We start from the raw sequence: 17,803 nt of genomic DNA on the forward strand, positions 1-17,803 counted from the left end.
CACATTCAATTTATATTTTAGAATTTTGTCTTATTTTGCATACTTCCTACATATATATGATTATGTGCATTTGGTTAAGGAGTTCTCCAGTTTTTAGAATGTAAATGGATATTTAATGAATCTTATGAATCTGTGACTGAATATTAGTTACCCTTTTTTAGCACTTAATAGTCATTATTCATGATTTATAGTGTTGTCAGTAAGAAAGATACTTGCATTTATTTATCTTGGCTTAGCAATGAATTTGCACTAAACCATGTTATTGCCTTGTGTCTCTTGTTTATAACTATATGGCATGAGATTTTGTAGGGTTGGGTTATTGCAGGTTGTCTTTATAATACGGACCTCAAGAAAATGAGATTGCTCATTTTAAGCCAAATAAAAGCGTAATATTTGAACCTATAATTTTAACACTATTATTACTAAAATGTAGCCCTGGTGTGAGAAGGGAAAATAAGCAGTATTTGCCAGAACCTCCTCTTATTTGCTTCTATACATAGAACACCCTTAGTCTTGAATGTCCTTGAAAAAAATATCTGAAGAGTAATCATTAGCCTTGGCTTGAATCTTACAAAGAATAATTTAAATCTAAATTAGTTTTATTATTATCATCAGATTCTGAATTTTGAGACTAGATGTTAAAACTAAACTCAGACCTGAGAATTACTTCCCTCTTTCTCCCTCCTCCCCCAAACCAAACCAACGAACCGACCAAACAAACAGAAATCCTGTCTCTCTGAAGATGGTTATCTTTACCCGTAGGACTACAACTGCTCATAAATTTCCCTCTAAAACAATTTGAGACATAGCATCAACTTTATGGTGAATATTGCTGTAAGCAAGCTCTCCATAGCTATAAAAACATGGCAGAGATCCCTTGAGGCTTTGCCAAATGTCTATAGCATTATTTTCTAATCAATAGAATGTGTATATTAATAAATTATTTAGGCCTTAAGATAGTAAATATACAATCTTTAACAATATGTGAGAATCAAACTAATTTGAATAATTCTACAGCTAAGAAGATTTCTAGATCCTGAATGTACAGTCCTCAAATCAAATCAAATGTCAGAACTGCCAAACCAAAAATCTGTAGCATCCAGAAACCCATCAATTCAATTTGTGTTCTGTTTTGCTACCAGCTAAAAAAATGTGTAACTGTGAGTCTGAGGGGAGGCATTTCCTTACATTTCCACTATGTGGAATAAAAACATGTTGATTATACAGTTTCTCCTTGGTCAAATACTAATCCAAGGTTGTAACTTTTGAATTCGGATATCACACTGTATTGCCAAGGGGCCATCTGAAGCATGAAGAAAGTTAACTCTTTTATATTGTTGTTGGGACAAAAGCTTCTTTTCTGACTCATCAGATGAATCAGTCCAGGAATTACCTTAATGAGATGATCTACCTTTTCAATGTAGATGTATGCTCTTTTCAGCCTCCTCAGTGGAGCACGTTATAATGACATGAATTTTATGTTTTATATTAGCCTAAAGGGGAAATTTTAAACTTCATCTCCTTAAAAGAAATTATATTTATTTTCATATTACTATTTAAACTACTATAATTGTCTTGAAATTATGTAGCCTAGATGGAAAATATTTTCAAATTAATATTGTATCTTTTAAATGTATGATGTGGGGAAAATGTAAACATACGATACTTTTAATGAGAATTGGTAGCAAACACTATTTATTATAATAAACGGAACTATTTAGGCTCAAAGGAAGTCAATGATTCTTGTAAACTCCTAAAATATTTTATACTGATTTGTATTAACTATTATTTACAACATAGTCTTTTTTATTTTTAGGGATTAAACAATGTTATTGCTATAGACTTTGATTACAGAGAAGAATTCATCTATTGGATTGATTCTAGCCGACCCAATGGCAGTCGCATAAATAGAATGTGTTTAAATGGAAGTGACATTAAGGTAACTAGATATTATGATGATGGGATTGTTGGATATTATATCAGTATTATTGAATTGTATAGAAAATATTATTTTATGACAATGATATTACTCATAAAATGCATTAGGTTGGTTTCAATTTCACATTTGTATGGTGTGATTAATAATTTAAATATGAAATACAAGACATTTTATTCTTATGTTTTATTATAACACTATTACTTCTAATAACATAAACATCAAATTGAGTAAATAAAATCTAGAATCTTATTCACAACCCTAGGAAATGAAATGGGTGCTATCAGCTTGAATGATTAGTGCCTGCAATTCAATTGTGTTGATTTAAATAAAAGATGAAGTTGAGCCTAAAAATTTGTTATTGAGAAAGTTAAACGTTAGAGTGGATTGAAATTATGATACCATTAAAATGAATCAATTAGAGATTTAAATAATTGAATGCATTTGTGTAAAATCGTGAATGTTCTGATTGTAAAGTAGCACAATTCTGTCACAGTTCCCTCATGTGTACAACCCATGTCATGTTCTAGATATAAGCAACTTGGTACCATTTTATGTGATTGTGAGTTTTAAAATCAAATTATTAATACTGTATATATGCACTAAAACATATTATAAAGAAGTCTTAAATTCAAGTGAATGAAATGCATCAATAACTGTTTGTAGCCATCTATGATATCATACATAATTCATTTTCGGTGAAAGGAATTCATTTTGAAAATATTAATGAGATCTTAAAGTGCACATGTGCAATGATGAAACAAGTAGTAAACTGAGTTCAACTGATTTAAAGTAATTTATTTAATAATAATTTATACAATAAAAATCAGTGTATAATAATGGTAGGCAGATTGATTCTAGCCAATCCCATGGTTAGATAGAACAAATAAACAGATGAGTTTTTTTTGTTTGTTTTTTAATTTATTTTACAATTGATTTAAAAATGGTGAAAGTTATGTTACTCAAATTTGATCATATATTTTATTACAATACATTTAAATTTTTAATTACCTTTACATTTTTCCAAGATACTTTACTATTTTTGAAAGCATATCACCTACTGCCTTGCCACTGCTATTCCATTATTATATTAAATCATGTCTTTACATAAGGTTATATAAATAAAAACTGCTTCTTTATTCCCTTAAATTTATTGATTCACTGATTTTCATTTAAATAACATGCCAGTTTTCCAAATATGAAATGTGGTGGGTAAAAGAAAAATAGATGTCCTGCATTTCAGTATAGGCAATTGATATCATTTATTTTTGTAAATGTGCATATTGCCACTTTTATTTGCATTTTTATTATTGATGACATTAGGGAAGAAAGATAAATTGAAGATTTTATTGGCATTTTTTGTCTTTATATGACTATTGACTTCTACATAGTTTCAAGTTTCAATTGTTTCTTTCACATATTTCTAAAAGTACTGGAAATTCAGAAATGCCAGATAAAAAATCATTGGTCATCTTATACACATTATATTTGTACATGCAAGGATTATATTTCATATTATATTTGATATATTCATGGATTAAAATTGATAGCAGCTGACTGCATATATTGTTACTTCCCTTTGGCTAGGTTCAAAATAGTGCATATTCTCTTGGTGTTTTCTTCTCTCCTTGTAGTCATCTAACTACGGCAAGAGCAGTTGGAAGAGTGATGAATCCTACTGCTATCTCTCCCAAACTGGTTAAGGAAAAATAATATCTCTAAATTTGTGTGTGTGTGTGTGTGTGTGTGTTTGTGTGTGAGAATTTTTTTTCCAATTTTTAAGAGGATGAATAGATAACTCTAAAGAAAATGTGATCAATAAATGAGCAGCTGTACAACCACTTTTTAAAAATCTTTTAAAATTTAAACCTATATTTAATTTCTAGGGACCAAATTACACATTAGGTAATTTCTCACAAACAACTAAGTAATTGTATTGCAGTCAATTATTCTCTTCTTATCTTAGTTCCATTCCTCACGTTTAAATGGAATTCTATATCTCCGTAAAAATCAAGAAGCAATTGCTCACTTCTTATTTTAGAGATTTACACTGTTAACTTTTTAAATTCTTATTTTGTAGGTAGTTCATAACACAGCGGTCCCCAATGCACTTGCTGTCGATTGGATTGGAAAAAACCTCTATTGGTCTGACACAGAAAAAAGGATCATTGAAGTATCCAAACTCAATGGCTTGTACCCTACTATACTCGTTAGCAAAAGGCTGAAGTTTCCCAGGGACTTGTCTTTAGATCCTCGAGCTGGGTTTGTAACAACTATTAAAAATCTTAAAGACTGTGGATTACATTCATAGTGGCAAATCTAGTTCTATAAGTCATTAACATGGAAATCCAACCTAACTTGTAAATATGTAGAAATTCTCACCAAGAAATAAAAAAGTAATATGATTATCACAATGAAAGAAAGAAAATTAAGATGATTGAATTTTACAGACTGTATTTTTTTTAATTTTTAAGCACAACTATTTTCTAACTAATCAATAAATTCATGGTAGAAATGAGTAAAACATACAGCCTTCACTGATTAATGCCTTTAAATCTTGAAGGAAAAACAGACTAAGAACAAATCTTTAGATGATGTTTCACAGTGGTTGTGGTAGTCACAAATATGAACAATGTAATTCCTGCACCACTTTATACCAGGAGATGTAAGCAGTATCCATGCTTAATAAATAACAAGGTACATTATCAAATGCCTTCAAGGTGAAAAGCTGAATGGGAATATTGGGAAGAGTTTGTGGTGGATCTCTTTCATTTGCATTTCATTGTGAGAATGGGGAAAAGTCATTGTAAGAATCGAGGAGAGCAGGCTGGAGATTTCAGATGAGGGAGGAACACATCTTGAGTTGTCAAAACTGTCTGGTGTGTGTTTGCTAAAATTCTATAGATTATGACCATTATAATTCCCATTCAATTATTTTGTTTTGGTCAGTAGGGAATACATACCTTTTTAACTTTTTGCACTATAATTTAGTGATCTTTGGAGTTCAACCTATTCAATATACTTGGTAAAATAAAAAATTTAAAGAAAGGTCCATGTTTTGAAATAGGACACATTCTCAGTAGCAAGTGTTAGGATAATGTCGCTACTCCAAATTTTCTGCAATTCAAATTAGTTTTATTCATATAATATATTTCACCAAACTACAGCTTTTATCATACCACGTGCAATAATTAGATTTTGCTTCTGGCAAATGTATCTCTGTGTTTTTGTCCCTCATGTTTATAATTGGCAAAGTAATCATGTCATAGTATGTTTTATAGTTTAATTTTATACATTAGGTAAAAATAGTACTTAATAGGGGAAGCTTTGTACTATGCATGTATTTTTGTTTCCTAGGTAATGTGCTCATTTTAACTTTTGGCTATATAATTATATAATCATTTTGTTACCTTTTTGAATATTTTATTTAACATAGCAACAGAAGGTTCAAAGTGTGTCAATTTTATTTTAAACAGAATCACTAGAAAATTGCTTTATATGTTTAAGAAATAATGGCCAGATGTACTAAATTTGGCCATTGTCTCTATTAATTCTTAATTATGTGAATATTTCAATTTTTTTGATATATATCAGAAAATATTTATTTTTGATGGCTGGATGTGGTGGTTCATACCTGTAATCCCAGAACTTTGGGCAGCCGAGGTGGGTGGATCACTTGAGGCCAGGAGTGCAATACCAGCCTGGCCAGCACGGTGAAAACCCATCTCTACTAAAAATACAAAGACTAGCCAGGCATGGTGGCATGCACCTGTAATCCCAGCCACATGGGAGACTGAGGCATGATTATTGCTTGAGCCCGGATGAAGAGGTTGCAGTGAGTCAAGATTGTGCCAATGCATTCCAGTCTGGGCAACAGAATGAGACTGTGTCTCAAAAAATATATTATGTATTACATGTAAATAACAATATATATTTGAGTGTCCTAACAATTGTTTTTGTTTTTTTTTTCTTCAAAATCAATATGGCTGGCTTAGCTTCTCATTTTATGCTATTCAAGATGCTTCACTTTCTAATGAAAGAAACATTACCTATTTGATAATAACTGTCTGTGGACTTTTCTATTTATGAAGCAAAAACTGTGTCCTATTCTAGTGAATGCACCTGAATCTATTAATAGCTTTAGGTTTTATTTCTCCCAGGTTACAGTTATTACCCCATAAACTGAAAGCAGCCTTAAGTTATCATCAACATAAACCCATCCATTGAAAGTGTCAATTAAAATAGCAAAGTGCAAAATTATTATAGATACTATAAAATACACCCTTGATTTCATTTTTGGATAATATTTGGATTATGATAAAGATATGTCATATTATAACCAAAGAAAAAGGTAAAAGTTGGATCTCTTTATGAAACAATTAAAGATAACTATTTTAATGGATAAAATTTAATGATACCTTTCATGCTGTTTTCCTAGTTAGCCAGAGTGAGAAAATCAGGCAACCTGGATTTTAGCATTGATGAGATGAACTTTAGGGTGAAAACGCCATACCTGTATAAAATATTATTCAATCTTGCTTCAAAAAATGAAAGCTTAAATTTAAGATTATTTAATAGGAATGCAAGTGAACTTTTCTATATCAGATTACCATTATAACTTGCATATGTTATGAATATATCAAAACTACTGACTCCTGTTTCCTTGAGAAGTATGATTTCTGTCCTGATATTTTGTGAGGAAAAGGCAAGGATTTGTTTAAGGGAGAATGGAGATTATTAGGCTGTCCTACGTATTAAAGCAACTATACTTTTAGAGGGTGTCTGGGGGCCCCTTTCTGTATTTTAATAACAGTATGTCAGTTATTACAATATCACTTTAGATATGGCACTTAGTAGGACTGCAAAGAAGCTACAAGTAGACAGAAAATCTTCCTGGCTGTCATATTTAAATTCAATTGAAATCTTAATTTTTCTTATAATTTTATCTTAAGCTTCTTGTTATTTTGTATAGTGTGGGAAAGAGTATTCCAATTTATTATAAATTTAAGGTAATTGAAATAATTTATATTCAATACTGATAAAAATTATCCTTATGTAGGACATGTATAAGCATTTTAAAACAGAATAGAGAATGTAAATATGTTAAAACTCTGCTGCACATTTTATCTTTTGGTATAATTAAGGTGTCACTTTAGTTAATCATAATAAAGACCACTATGGTAGACATTAAAATGAATGCATGATATGCCTAATTAACAGAAAACATTACATCTACTCATTTATTTATTCAACTCATATTTCTTGAGCATTTAGTGTACATCTGGCATTATTGGTAGGAGTGAGAATAAAAACAAAAGGCACGGTCCCTTGTCTTCAAGTATGTTTCAGTCTAGTATGCAGGTAGCTGATTAAATAATCACAATAACATACAATAACTTTTAAGGCAGAGAAAATGGGAAATGTTTCTAACTCAACTGGGATCAAAGAAAGCTTCCTGAACAAGAATGGAAGAGTAAGAAGTAGCTGAGTGATGTGGTGTTCTACAGGGCAAGAGATATTTTCAATGAAAAGAACAGTCTCTCTAGGTAAAGAACAGACACACAAAAGAGGTGGCACATCCAAAAAATACAGGAAACGTATGCAGTTAGAACAGATTAAGCATATGTACCAGTTCACTTTATAGAGTGAAGGACATCTAGGAAAAAGTCAGGACAGAACACACAATGAAAACAAACAACAAACATTACAAGGCTTCTGTCTTGGGCAAACAGGTAAACGGAAGAGTGGACCCCAGAATATGGGAACACGGGTAAAGAGAAAATACAAGAAAGGGAAAGATTAATTTGTAGATCTATTGGGATTGGGAGTTCCCAAATAATAATAATAATGATAATGAATATGACTACCATTTCTTTTTTCTTTTCTTTTTTTTTTTTGTTTTTTTGAGACGGAGTCTCGCTCTTGTTACCCAGGCTGGAGTGCAATGGCGCGATCTCGGCTCACCGCAACCTCCGCCTCCTGGGTTCAGGCAATTCTCCTGCCTCAGCCTCCTGAGTAGCTGGGATTATAGGCACGCACCACCATGCCCAGCTAATTTTTTGTATTTTTAGTAGAGACGGGGTTTCACCATGTTGACCAGGTTGGTCTCGATCTCTCGTCCTCGTGATCCACCCGCCTCGGCCTCCCAAAGTGCTGGGATTACAGGCTTGAGCCACCGCGCCCGGCCAGACTACCATTTCTATAGCATTTTATGAGTTAGGAAACTTTCTCAGTTTGTCACTTCTACTGTTTATCCAGAGTCTCTGAGAAACATAGAGCTATTTGTATTATTTTCTTTATATTTTAGATAGACACATTTAACCTCGAACTGTCTAAGTGACTTTCTCAGAACCGTTTAGGTGATAAAATATTACACTGGGAATTTAATTCAGTTTTCAGGCTTTGGTCCCAGATTTTTCCTATTACATCATGTCAGAGTTTTCAGTAACAAAATAATCATGGATCATAAACATGTTTTGCAAAAGCCATCTGAAAAGTCTGAAAAAGAGATAAAGGGAAAAAAAGAACCCCAAATCCTATAGTTTCTTTCATTTTAACAATTATCCTTTTCAAAAGATTAAAAATTAGGATAGGTCAGGTCTGGGTGCAGTGGCTCCGCCTGTAATCCCAGCACTTAGGGAGGCCAATGCAGGCAGATCACATGAGGTCAGGAGTTGGAGACCAGCCTGGCCAACATAGTGAGACACTATCTCTAGTAATAATACGAAAATTAGCCAGCTGTGGTGATGCTGGCCCGTAATCCTAGCTACGTGGGAGGCTGGGGCTTAAGAATATCTTGAATCCAGGAGGTGGAGGTTGCAGTGAGCCCAGATTGTGCCATTACACTCCAGTCTGGATGACAGAGTAAGACTGTGTCTCAAAATAAAGTAAAATTAGTATTTGATAAAAGTTTTTTAGAAGTGAAAAAAGCTGCCTAAGTTGCTACAAGGATGCCTATTTTAAAAGGCATATTTTCATTTATTTTCCTTTACTAATAGTCTGACAATAATCCATTAAAGGCCAGGCACAGTGATCCACGCCTGTAATCCCAGCATTTTGGGAGGCAAAGGAGGGCAAATCACCTGAGGTTGAGAGTTCAGGGCTAGCCTAACCAACAGGGTATAACCCTGTCTCTACTAAAAATAAAAAAGTTAGTGGGGCAAGGTGGCACCAGCTTGTAATCGCAGCTACTCAGGAGGCTGAGGCAGGAGAATTGCTTGAACTGGGGAAGCGGAGGTTGCAGTGAGCCAAGAGCATGCCACTTTACTCCAGCCTGGGCAACAGATTGAGACTCTGTTTTACAAAAGAAAAAAACAAAAAAAGGCTGTGAGGAAATCCACAAGGAAATAGTAGGTCCTATTTCGAATTGAAATACGTATTAATGAAAATATATGAAAGATACTCAGTATTTGTATCCATTATTGCCAATATGGATAATAATAATGCAAATAAGTTTAGAAAGACACATTTTACTCTTCTGTATCCTGATATTTTAGAATGCCCTTCAGCTTTTTCTATAGTTGTAATAACTACCAATTTTTCCAAGACCAGCAGAAATATTACTTCCTCTCTAAAACATTTTCAAGTTGTGCCTAAGTGGTCACCACATATCGAACATTTAAATTATACTCCTGTTTTTAGTTGAAATCTCTTTCTCTCCATCTAGAAAGTAACTTCATTTAGTACCAAGGTCATGTCTTAATTAATTTTGTGCCTAACACAGAGACCATTAAATTCACTGTTGAAGAAAAATAATAAATGAGTAATTAGATGTACACACAGAATGAGGTTATAGCTACAGAGACCTTGTGCCTGCACCTATGCACAAACCAATACATTGGTATGATAATAACCTGTATGTTTCAAAGAGAAGAGTCATAAGGGAACTTTTGTTGTGATGGAATGAAAGCCAGACCAAGATGAAAATTCAGTTTCTGATTTCTGTGGAGGAACATAGAAATATTTCATTAAACTATACATTCACATAAGAAAAAGATTTTTTAACCAGTTTTTTTAAAATCTATCCAACCAGCTTGTTTCAGTATTCTCATATTCAGGTGAAACATACAGGGAAATAATATAAATGATTAATTTTGTAATCCGAAGTCAGAAATAATTGCAGGTGGAAGAAAGAAATTTCTTCAAATTTAATATAGGAAAAAAAAAACAGTGAAAGCTGAGAAAGACTTCTATTTAATCAACTTTAAAAGACATTCTTCAAATCACAGAGGCCTATTGATATGATTACAAGCAGACATTGTTTTCTGTTTATACTTCATTATATCTTACAGAATAGGTACTATTTGGGGCTGATATTTTACATATGTGATTAGGGTAAACATTGCATATTATCTGGGTGCAGTTTAGAACTCTTGACATTTTCACTGCAATTATCATTTTCAGCTTTAATTATTTATAATAAATTTTTACATAAGTAATTTTTAAAGGTTTTATTTCAGAAATTAAACTTACCTTTATGTTTAGCACAGTCTTATTGGCAAATCTGAAAAAAAAAAGTATAGCAATGGGGCATAAGTATGGAAAGGAAATGATATTTAACGATCAGAAGTTAACTACCTCTTACTGAGAGACAAAATAAATCCTGTATTTATGAAGGCTCATGCTTACCTGAGTACAGTTGAATAACACTTTCCTTCAGTGCAGTAGAGTATTTTCATAATATTCTTCTGGTTGATGAGTACTTAAATAAACAAATCACATAATAACTTGCATAAAATCAAGGCAAATCATGTCCAAATATACATACAATCCAGATGCAATAGTCTAGTAGGAGAATTTAACCGAACTAAAAATATATTAATATGCATATTTCATATATGTCAGATAAAATAATAATAGCTAATATTGCTGAACACTTGCTACATACTTATCAATGTTCTAAGTTTTTTTCACATATTCTCTCATTTAAAACTCACAGTAACCCTGTGAGAAGAAACTGTACTTGCTTCTTTTCGACAGGAGGCAATCCAGGCTCAGGGAGGCTAATTAAAGCTCCTAGGTTCACATAACTAGTAATGAGAAGACCTGGGATCTGAGCCCATGTAATCTGTTTTTAGGGTTTCTTTGCTTAAAATACTATATAGTGCTTGGTCAGAAGAGAAGCAGGTCTACAAATTTAGAAACCTGAGTCCTTGTTCCAAGTTTCCCCATCATAATAAACAAAGGACATAACCTTTTATATTCTCAGTTATCTATCACTTTATCAGTGAAAACTTTAAGCTATATGATCTTCAATATCTTCAATAACAGAAATAAAATCCTCAGTTAAGTTATACTTTATCCTAAACTCTGAAAGAAATAAAACTACATTTTTCTCAAGAAATTTATAAGGTGGTTATGAAAATAAGTTGTTTTTTTTCCATAGAAGTATTTGTAAGCACAACAGTTTTTCATGCCTTCCTCCAATTAGGTAAAATTATTATTCTCTTTTTCATACTTTCATAGTAAAATAATTTCAAAAGTGACAATGTGAGACTGTAATGAAAAACTCTGATTAGAGCTAAATTTCACACAATTCAAAAGTGGGGAATAATTTAGAGAAGTATATTTGGGCCCAGTAAGAGAGGGCTTTCATTTGAGGGAGAGAATTTCAGTTCTGGAACTCTTACCAGACTTATTGATAATGATGTAACAAATGCGGGACTTCATGAAATAATATGACTTTTTTCTTCCTGAGGTCTTGGTTTATGATAATGATAAGATTACCAGATGAAAAATTTCAAAATACAAAGGAAAATTTAAAATCGCAATTATATGGAAGTTAGACCACTTGAAATTTGTAGTTTACTTAATAATTTAAGAAACATTGATATTCACATCCAGTACTTTGCGATGCTTTTATTGATAGATGTCACATTTATTCATCAAATTTAATGGATAAACCTTTTTTCACCTTTAGGGTATTGAAATTGCAAGTACAGTTACATATAGAGCAGGTAACTAGAATTGTGAAGATGCTCTCTAATCCCACCAATTTAGATTTTTTTTTTATCTTATAGAAGTCATTGAAATATTACTTTTATTTTCTTATATGCAATTCTTAAAAATATAACATGATACACAGAAACACAAATAAATTTAATCATTTCTAACATGTGAGGGAAGCTGGAATAAATATATTACATTTCAGAGAAACATAAAATTAATATATTAGTGTTCCTGAGATTTAAGGTCAGGAAGGCAAAGAGAACTGTTCTGATTTATATCAACAAGGTAAACTATCTTTTTATTTTTAATTCTTTCTGATTTAGTTTATTCCTCTGTATCTCCTCTGTCATTATCCCTAGTATAGACAACAAGGTACTTCTCCATAAATTTATTATAAATGAATGAATTGTATGTTTTCCTAGAAGATGTATTTCAAAGACTTGTGTTCACTTTTCAAAAGAAAAATATACCGAAAATAATTCAAGATTTTAAAAAGCATAGCATCATTTTTTGAGGGGTTTAGGATCTATTATTACTTGATAATTTGAGACTTTTAAAGTATGTTTATAGCTAATATGTATATAAAAAACACTGGGTATGAATTCCAATATTGCTCTATGTGAACTTGACTTGGTACTTCCAGACCCAAGTTTATTTTACATTTTGACATTCAGAGCTCTTTGAAAGTCTGTTCATAACATTCCACCTTTTGTTTAGGTTTTATCAGAAATCTATTTCTTCTTTTTTAAACACCATATTTCATTTAGAATTTCAATGATAGTTTGACTATCAAAAAACTTTTGTATTATTTTTATAAGCCATATTTTTATACATACCAAGAAAATGATTGTCAAAACACAAAAAATGTGTGTGTTCTTTACAATGATTATTTAGGCTGGCTTTGTATTTAGTAAGTGGGTTTTCCTGAAAATGCTTTCATTTTTAGTATGTGGTTAAAATAGCTAAACATAATTATGTCTGTCAGAATTTATGGAAAAAAATCTTTAAAGAATATTTTAGATTTAAATTGAATGTAACAGTTTTAAACCATATAAAATATTTTTAAACTAAATTATTTTAATACAAAGCATCTAAATCTGAAGAACTAATTCCTAAGTATTATACCTGGCAAAAAGAAAGAATGAAATATAGAAAAATCTACTCGTGTTAATAGATTTCAATTTCAGAGTTAGAATGTGAAAATAACATTAAAGATTCTCTAACGCCAATCTTTAATTATATAGACAAGGAAACATCTAAAACATAAAGTAATTTTTCTTACTTTGTGAGAAAAACAAACAGACAAATGGCCCAATTAAACAGATAAAAATGGCTAAGTAATCTGCTGTTTATACATTATTTGTATTTTTTAGGGTATAATATTTATATTGAACTCAACTTAATTATATAGTGTCAACATTACTTACTTCATTTACTGTTTCTTCCCCACTACCTGAAATATCCTATCTAGAACTTCTAATAATGTAATGTAATTCATTTCTGTTCAGTAGAACTTTCTGTGATAACGAAACGATACTCTCTATTTATGCTGTTAGAGATGATGGCCACTAGACATACACATAGTTATTGAGCACTTGAAATATGACTTGTTTGACAGAGGAGCAATCCAGTTCATTTAACTTTAATTAGTTTAAACTTAAACAGTCATAACTAGTAGTTACCAAATTTAACAATATATATTCAAGGAAATAAGATGTGCACTTCTATAATTTCTTTTGAATTTTTCATAGACAATACACCAAGAGAAAAAAACATATATAGTGATAATTGTATTCCTTCAACATTGATAGGTACCTTTTGATAGTGTCCATATATTAGTTTTGAATGTCTATAATTGGTTAACACTTATGACATTATTATATTATTGTTATATACATGAGTTTGTGTACTAAAATAAGCGTATGTTTAAAGTTAACGTGAATATTTCAGATCATACTAGTTGTTTAATAAAACATCATGAGAAATTTTGCATCAAAGAATGTTTCTTAAAAGCTGTAATTCAGAGAAATGGCAAGAATTAATGGAACAGTTGAATAAAAAAGTAATATATTATGTGATGTTTTGCTTCCAGAGAATCTGTAAACAAAATGATTATTGATTTTTTTTCCTAGGTACTTGTATTGGATTGACTGCTGTGAGTATCCTCATATTGGCCGTGTTGGAATGGATGGAACCAATCAGAGTGTTGTCATAGAAAACAAGATTTCTAGACCTATGGCACTAACCATAGATTATGTTAACCATAGACTCTACTGGGCTGATGAAAATCATATTGAATTTAGCAACATGGATGGCTCTCATAGACACAAAGGTTGGTCTAGTAGCATAAATATTTTAGTATTTTACCGTCAAATATTCATTTAAAAATATATATTTATTTTATATGCTTTCTCTCATCAAACATATTTAATTTAAGGTTACATTATTATACTCCTTTATGAAAATATTGGTAAATTAGAACTAGATGTATTTATTAAAAAATTGTATGTTATGCAAAAAATATTTTTACACTATAAATGTTTTCTTTAATTGCATTTTTCTAAATAGATTTTCTAGCAAGTGGGCAGTAGTTTTATACATTAATAGTCACATGTATCCCAATTGAATTGAACTAGAAGATTATTTGCTTGTAAATATGAGGCTATTGCAATCTGCTAGAATTTCAATTTTCTTAACACCCTGAGTAAAAGTATAGTTCTGTAAGTTACCAGTTAAGCTATATACACGATTAAAGTTATTACTACCTAATCACAGCAGCAACAAAAGTTAACATACAAAATAGTAACAGACAAGGATATAACAGAGGAGATGTCAAGTATAGATAAACATGACACGGATAGAGCAGAAGCTGCAAATGACTCAAATTAACCATCAAAGTGTTGTAGGTAACAGGTAGCTTTCTAAGAATTAGATTTTTTTCTGTATAAGAAATAAACGTTTAATGATTTTCACTAACCTGATGTCACCTTTGCTATCAGGGGTTTTCATTTCCAAACATCACTTAAAGTTTTCAAAGAGAGGTCCCAAATAAAGTCTACATGTTAATATGGTTTAGCTTATCAGATTGCTTCCTTCTCTGGCATTAAGCTTAGAAAAAAAACCCTGGAGGAGGGAAGGACCAGAACTGGTAAGGAAGAGTGGATTATTGTTAATCAACAAGTAAAACTCTGCAAATGAAGCAATGAGTTTAAAAGGAAAAAAGAAAGAAAGTATAAGGCACCAAAGTTACACCACTTAATAATTTTACCTATGTCCCTGTCAGCTGATGTTTAAATAAAAACATCTTTACACCCATCTAACTAGTAAAGTTGATAGGAAGTTTTTAGAGGCGCTTTCATAAGGGTAAGAACATTGCAGTACAAAGAGTGTAGTTGGATGAGTCACTTACTTAGGTGTTGACATTCCAATTATGGAGTTTAGAAAATTCATCAGGTTGCAATTTAAGTGAAAAATTATTTAAGAACACTTTAGGATTTTATTTACAGCAAAAGGAATGTTGACAGATCAAAATCACACTTACCGTTAAGAAGTTATATCTCCCCCAAAGAATCAATAATGAAATGTCCTGCCTCATTCTTGAGTTGCATAGCTGAAAGTTTTATTGTGACAATTAATATTTTTCCTATGTAACCATAAGCCTGTTCATTTTTAGCCCCATATAAAGTGCTAGGTGATCGCATATGGATTACTTTGCTCTAAAAATGTCATTGTAAAACAAAATTTATATATATTTTGATTAGGTAGGTGACTATTTGAAAACACTGCAGCATTAAATATTTGCCTTACATTTGTATCTTTGAAGTTTGAATAATTAAAATTATTTTTAAAATATTAGATCTATTAGAAACTATTGACTTCATCTCCTACTTATTAGTGAAAAATTACGTCATTTATGTAGTGACTAATGTTTGATAACCTTAATACAAAATTAAGAGAACATTAAAATGTCAGTTATAGTACTGGTGGTGACTTTGGATAGAGGGACATGTAAAATAGTTAGAAATGGTATTACATTTATTAAATAGTAAAATATTTGACTGAAAGATAGTCTTGTATGATGTTATTAAAAATTTTAAACTTGATTTTGAAAATGCATCAAGACTCAAATGGGAAGAAAAGTAGAGGCAGCCTTCAGAATATTTTCTCCTGAAGGGTTTCTCAGAAAGACTAATGAAAAATTCATTAAGTGCCTTATCAGGCATCTGCCAATATCTGAGTGCAGGCCAATAATTACCTGGTAGTTACTAATGAGGTACTAATTGGAGCCAGTCTGAATTATGCCAACTCTACCACCAGTGAAAGAAAGAGCCATTAATTTGCCATGTTTGTAAAGAGGAATTGAATTATTCTGCTTGCATTTGCCCCATAAAAACAAATAATGCTATGGTTTCCTATTTGTTTATTTATAGGTGGAAAATGAGAGATTTACATCAATAACTTTTGTGTTACTTCATCACTGGTCACTTTTAAAAAAAAAAGACCAATATTATTTTTCTCATTTATTTTATTTCTTAACACTAAAACCTAACTAGAAAGATGAGACATGCCAGTCATGACAAAGTAATTTGAGAATATGAAAAACCTATGAGGCATTTCAGAACAACAGCCCTTTTACATAAGCCAAATTTTAGAAAAGTTAGCTCTTGGACTTTGTGGTTTAAAAAGTTGTTCCCCCGCCGCCCCCCACCAAAGATATTCCAGTTTGTACCACAGAGTAACTTTATAAATGAAGCATTATTTTATTATTATTTATCTAGTCCAAGAATATCTGAGGTTTCTAAAAATTCTGTGACTTGTAGTAGAATGATATATAATCCTTTGGATATATACCCAGTAATGGGATTGCTGGGTCAAATGGAACAAAAGTTCAGATTATCATCTCTAAGATACACGTCCCCTACAATTTGCTCGAGAACTTCTATTACTCTTCCTTTGCTCCTCTCTCTGATCCACCCAAATTCAGCCTCCTTCCAAATCCACATGCCACATTGAAAACTTGAACAAAAAATCCCAAAATATATTAGTCAATTTACTAGCTTAGGAAAATTTGGATGCATTCTTAGTCACATGAACCTCTCCCTAGTATTTATCTTTCTATATCAGTGTACTATTTTTTGCCATAATAACTTATGATATAATATTAATAATATTATAATACAGTAAAAGACATGCTACTAAGCCAGTCAGTGTATTTTAAGTTACATCTTCATTAGTTTCTTTTATTAATTGCTCTAATTTCTTCCTTTTAACTGTGCCCATTCATTCATTAATTCATTTAATATTTACTGACCTTTCTGTGCCATGCCCTATGCTAGGCCCTGGTGTTGTAAAGATGAATAAGTCTCTGCCTGCAGAGAATAATTCAATGGACAAAATAAATATTCAGGTATAAACATAGATTGGGGTAAGAAGTATGTGCAAAATATTCCAAAAATGCAGGCAGGAGTAATGAAGATTGCTGAAGTGGGAAGTTCTTTGAGCAGTTTGAAAGATTTAGTAAAACTCCCCATATAGGGAAAATGTAAGAAGGATTCTTCACACAGAGGGAACAGCATGTGCAAAGATGTAATACAGTCTTGAAACAGCATGGGGTTTACTCAATTTGGCTATGACTGGAAGTCATATAAGAAGGAGATAATGACACTAGATGAACAAGGGCAAATTGGGGCCAGATTGTCACAAGCCTTGCATGCTAAGTAATTTGGAATTTATCCTTAGGTCACAGGGAGCTATTGATGGTGCTTAGTTGATGGAATGCTGTTATTAGATTTGACAACAGCATGTAAAATGAAAGACTCTGGAAGGGCAACCAATTTAGAGACTGTTAAAATATTTTAGGAGAAAATGTTTGAAGTGATTATAGCTGTGGGAATGGAGACACAGTGTTAGATTCAATAG

At 31.6% G+C, this 17,803-nt stretch overlaps 1 protein-coding gene across 4 annotated transcripts in view; it reads left to right on the forward strand.

Moving 5' to 3' along the window:
* Positions 1–17,803, forward strand: part of LRP1B (LDL receptor related protein 1B) — a 1,884,038-nt gene that overhangs the window by 1,633,805 nt on the left and 232,430 nt on the right. For all 4 annotated transcript variants that reach the window (XM_003921997.4, XM_074399735.1, XM_074399736.1 and 1 more), the window contains 3 exons: positions 1,817–1,939; positions 4,017–4,198; positions 14,017–14,216. In XM_003921997.4, the coding sequence (XP_003922046.1) occupies positions 1,817–1,939; positions 4,017–4,198; positions 14,017–14,216 (505 nt within the window). The remainder of the gene's footprint in view (positions 1–1,816; positions 1,940–4,016; positions 4,199–14,016; positions 14,217–17,803) is intronic.

This window comes from Saimiri boliviensis, chromosome 5 (genome assembly GCF_048565385.1).
Source record: "Saimiri boliviensis isolate mSaiBol1 chromosome 5, mSaiBol1.pri, whole genome shotgun sequence".
NCBI classification, from domain to species: Eukaryota; Metazoa; Chordata; class Mammalia; order Primates; family Cebidae; genus Saimiri; species Saimiri boliviensis.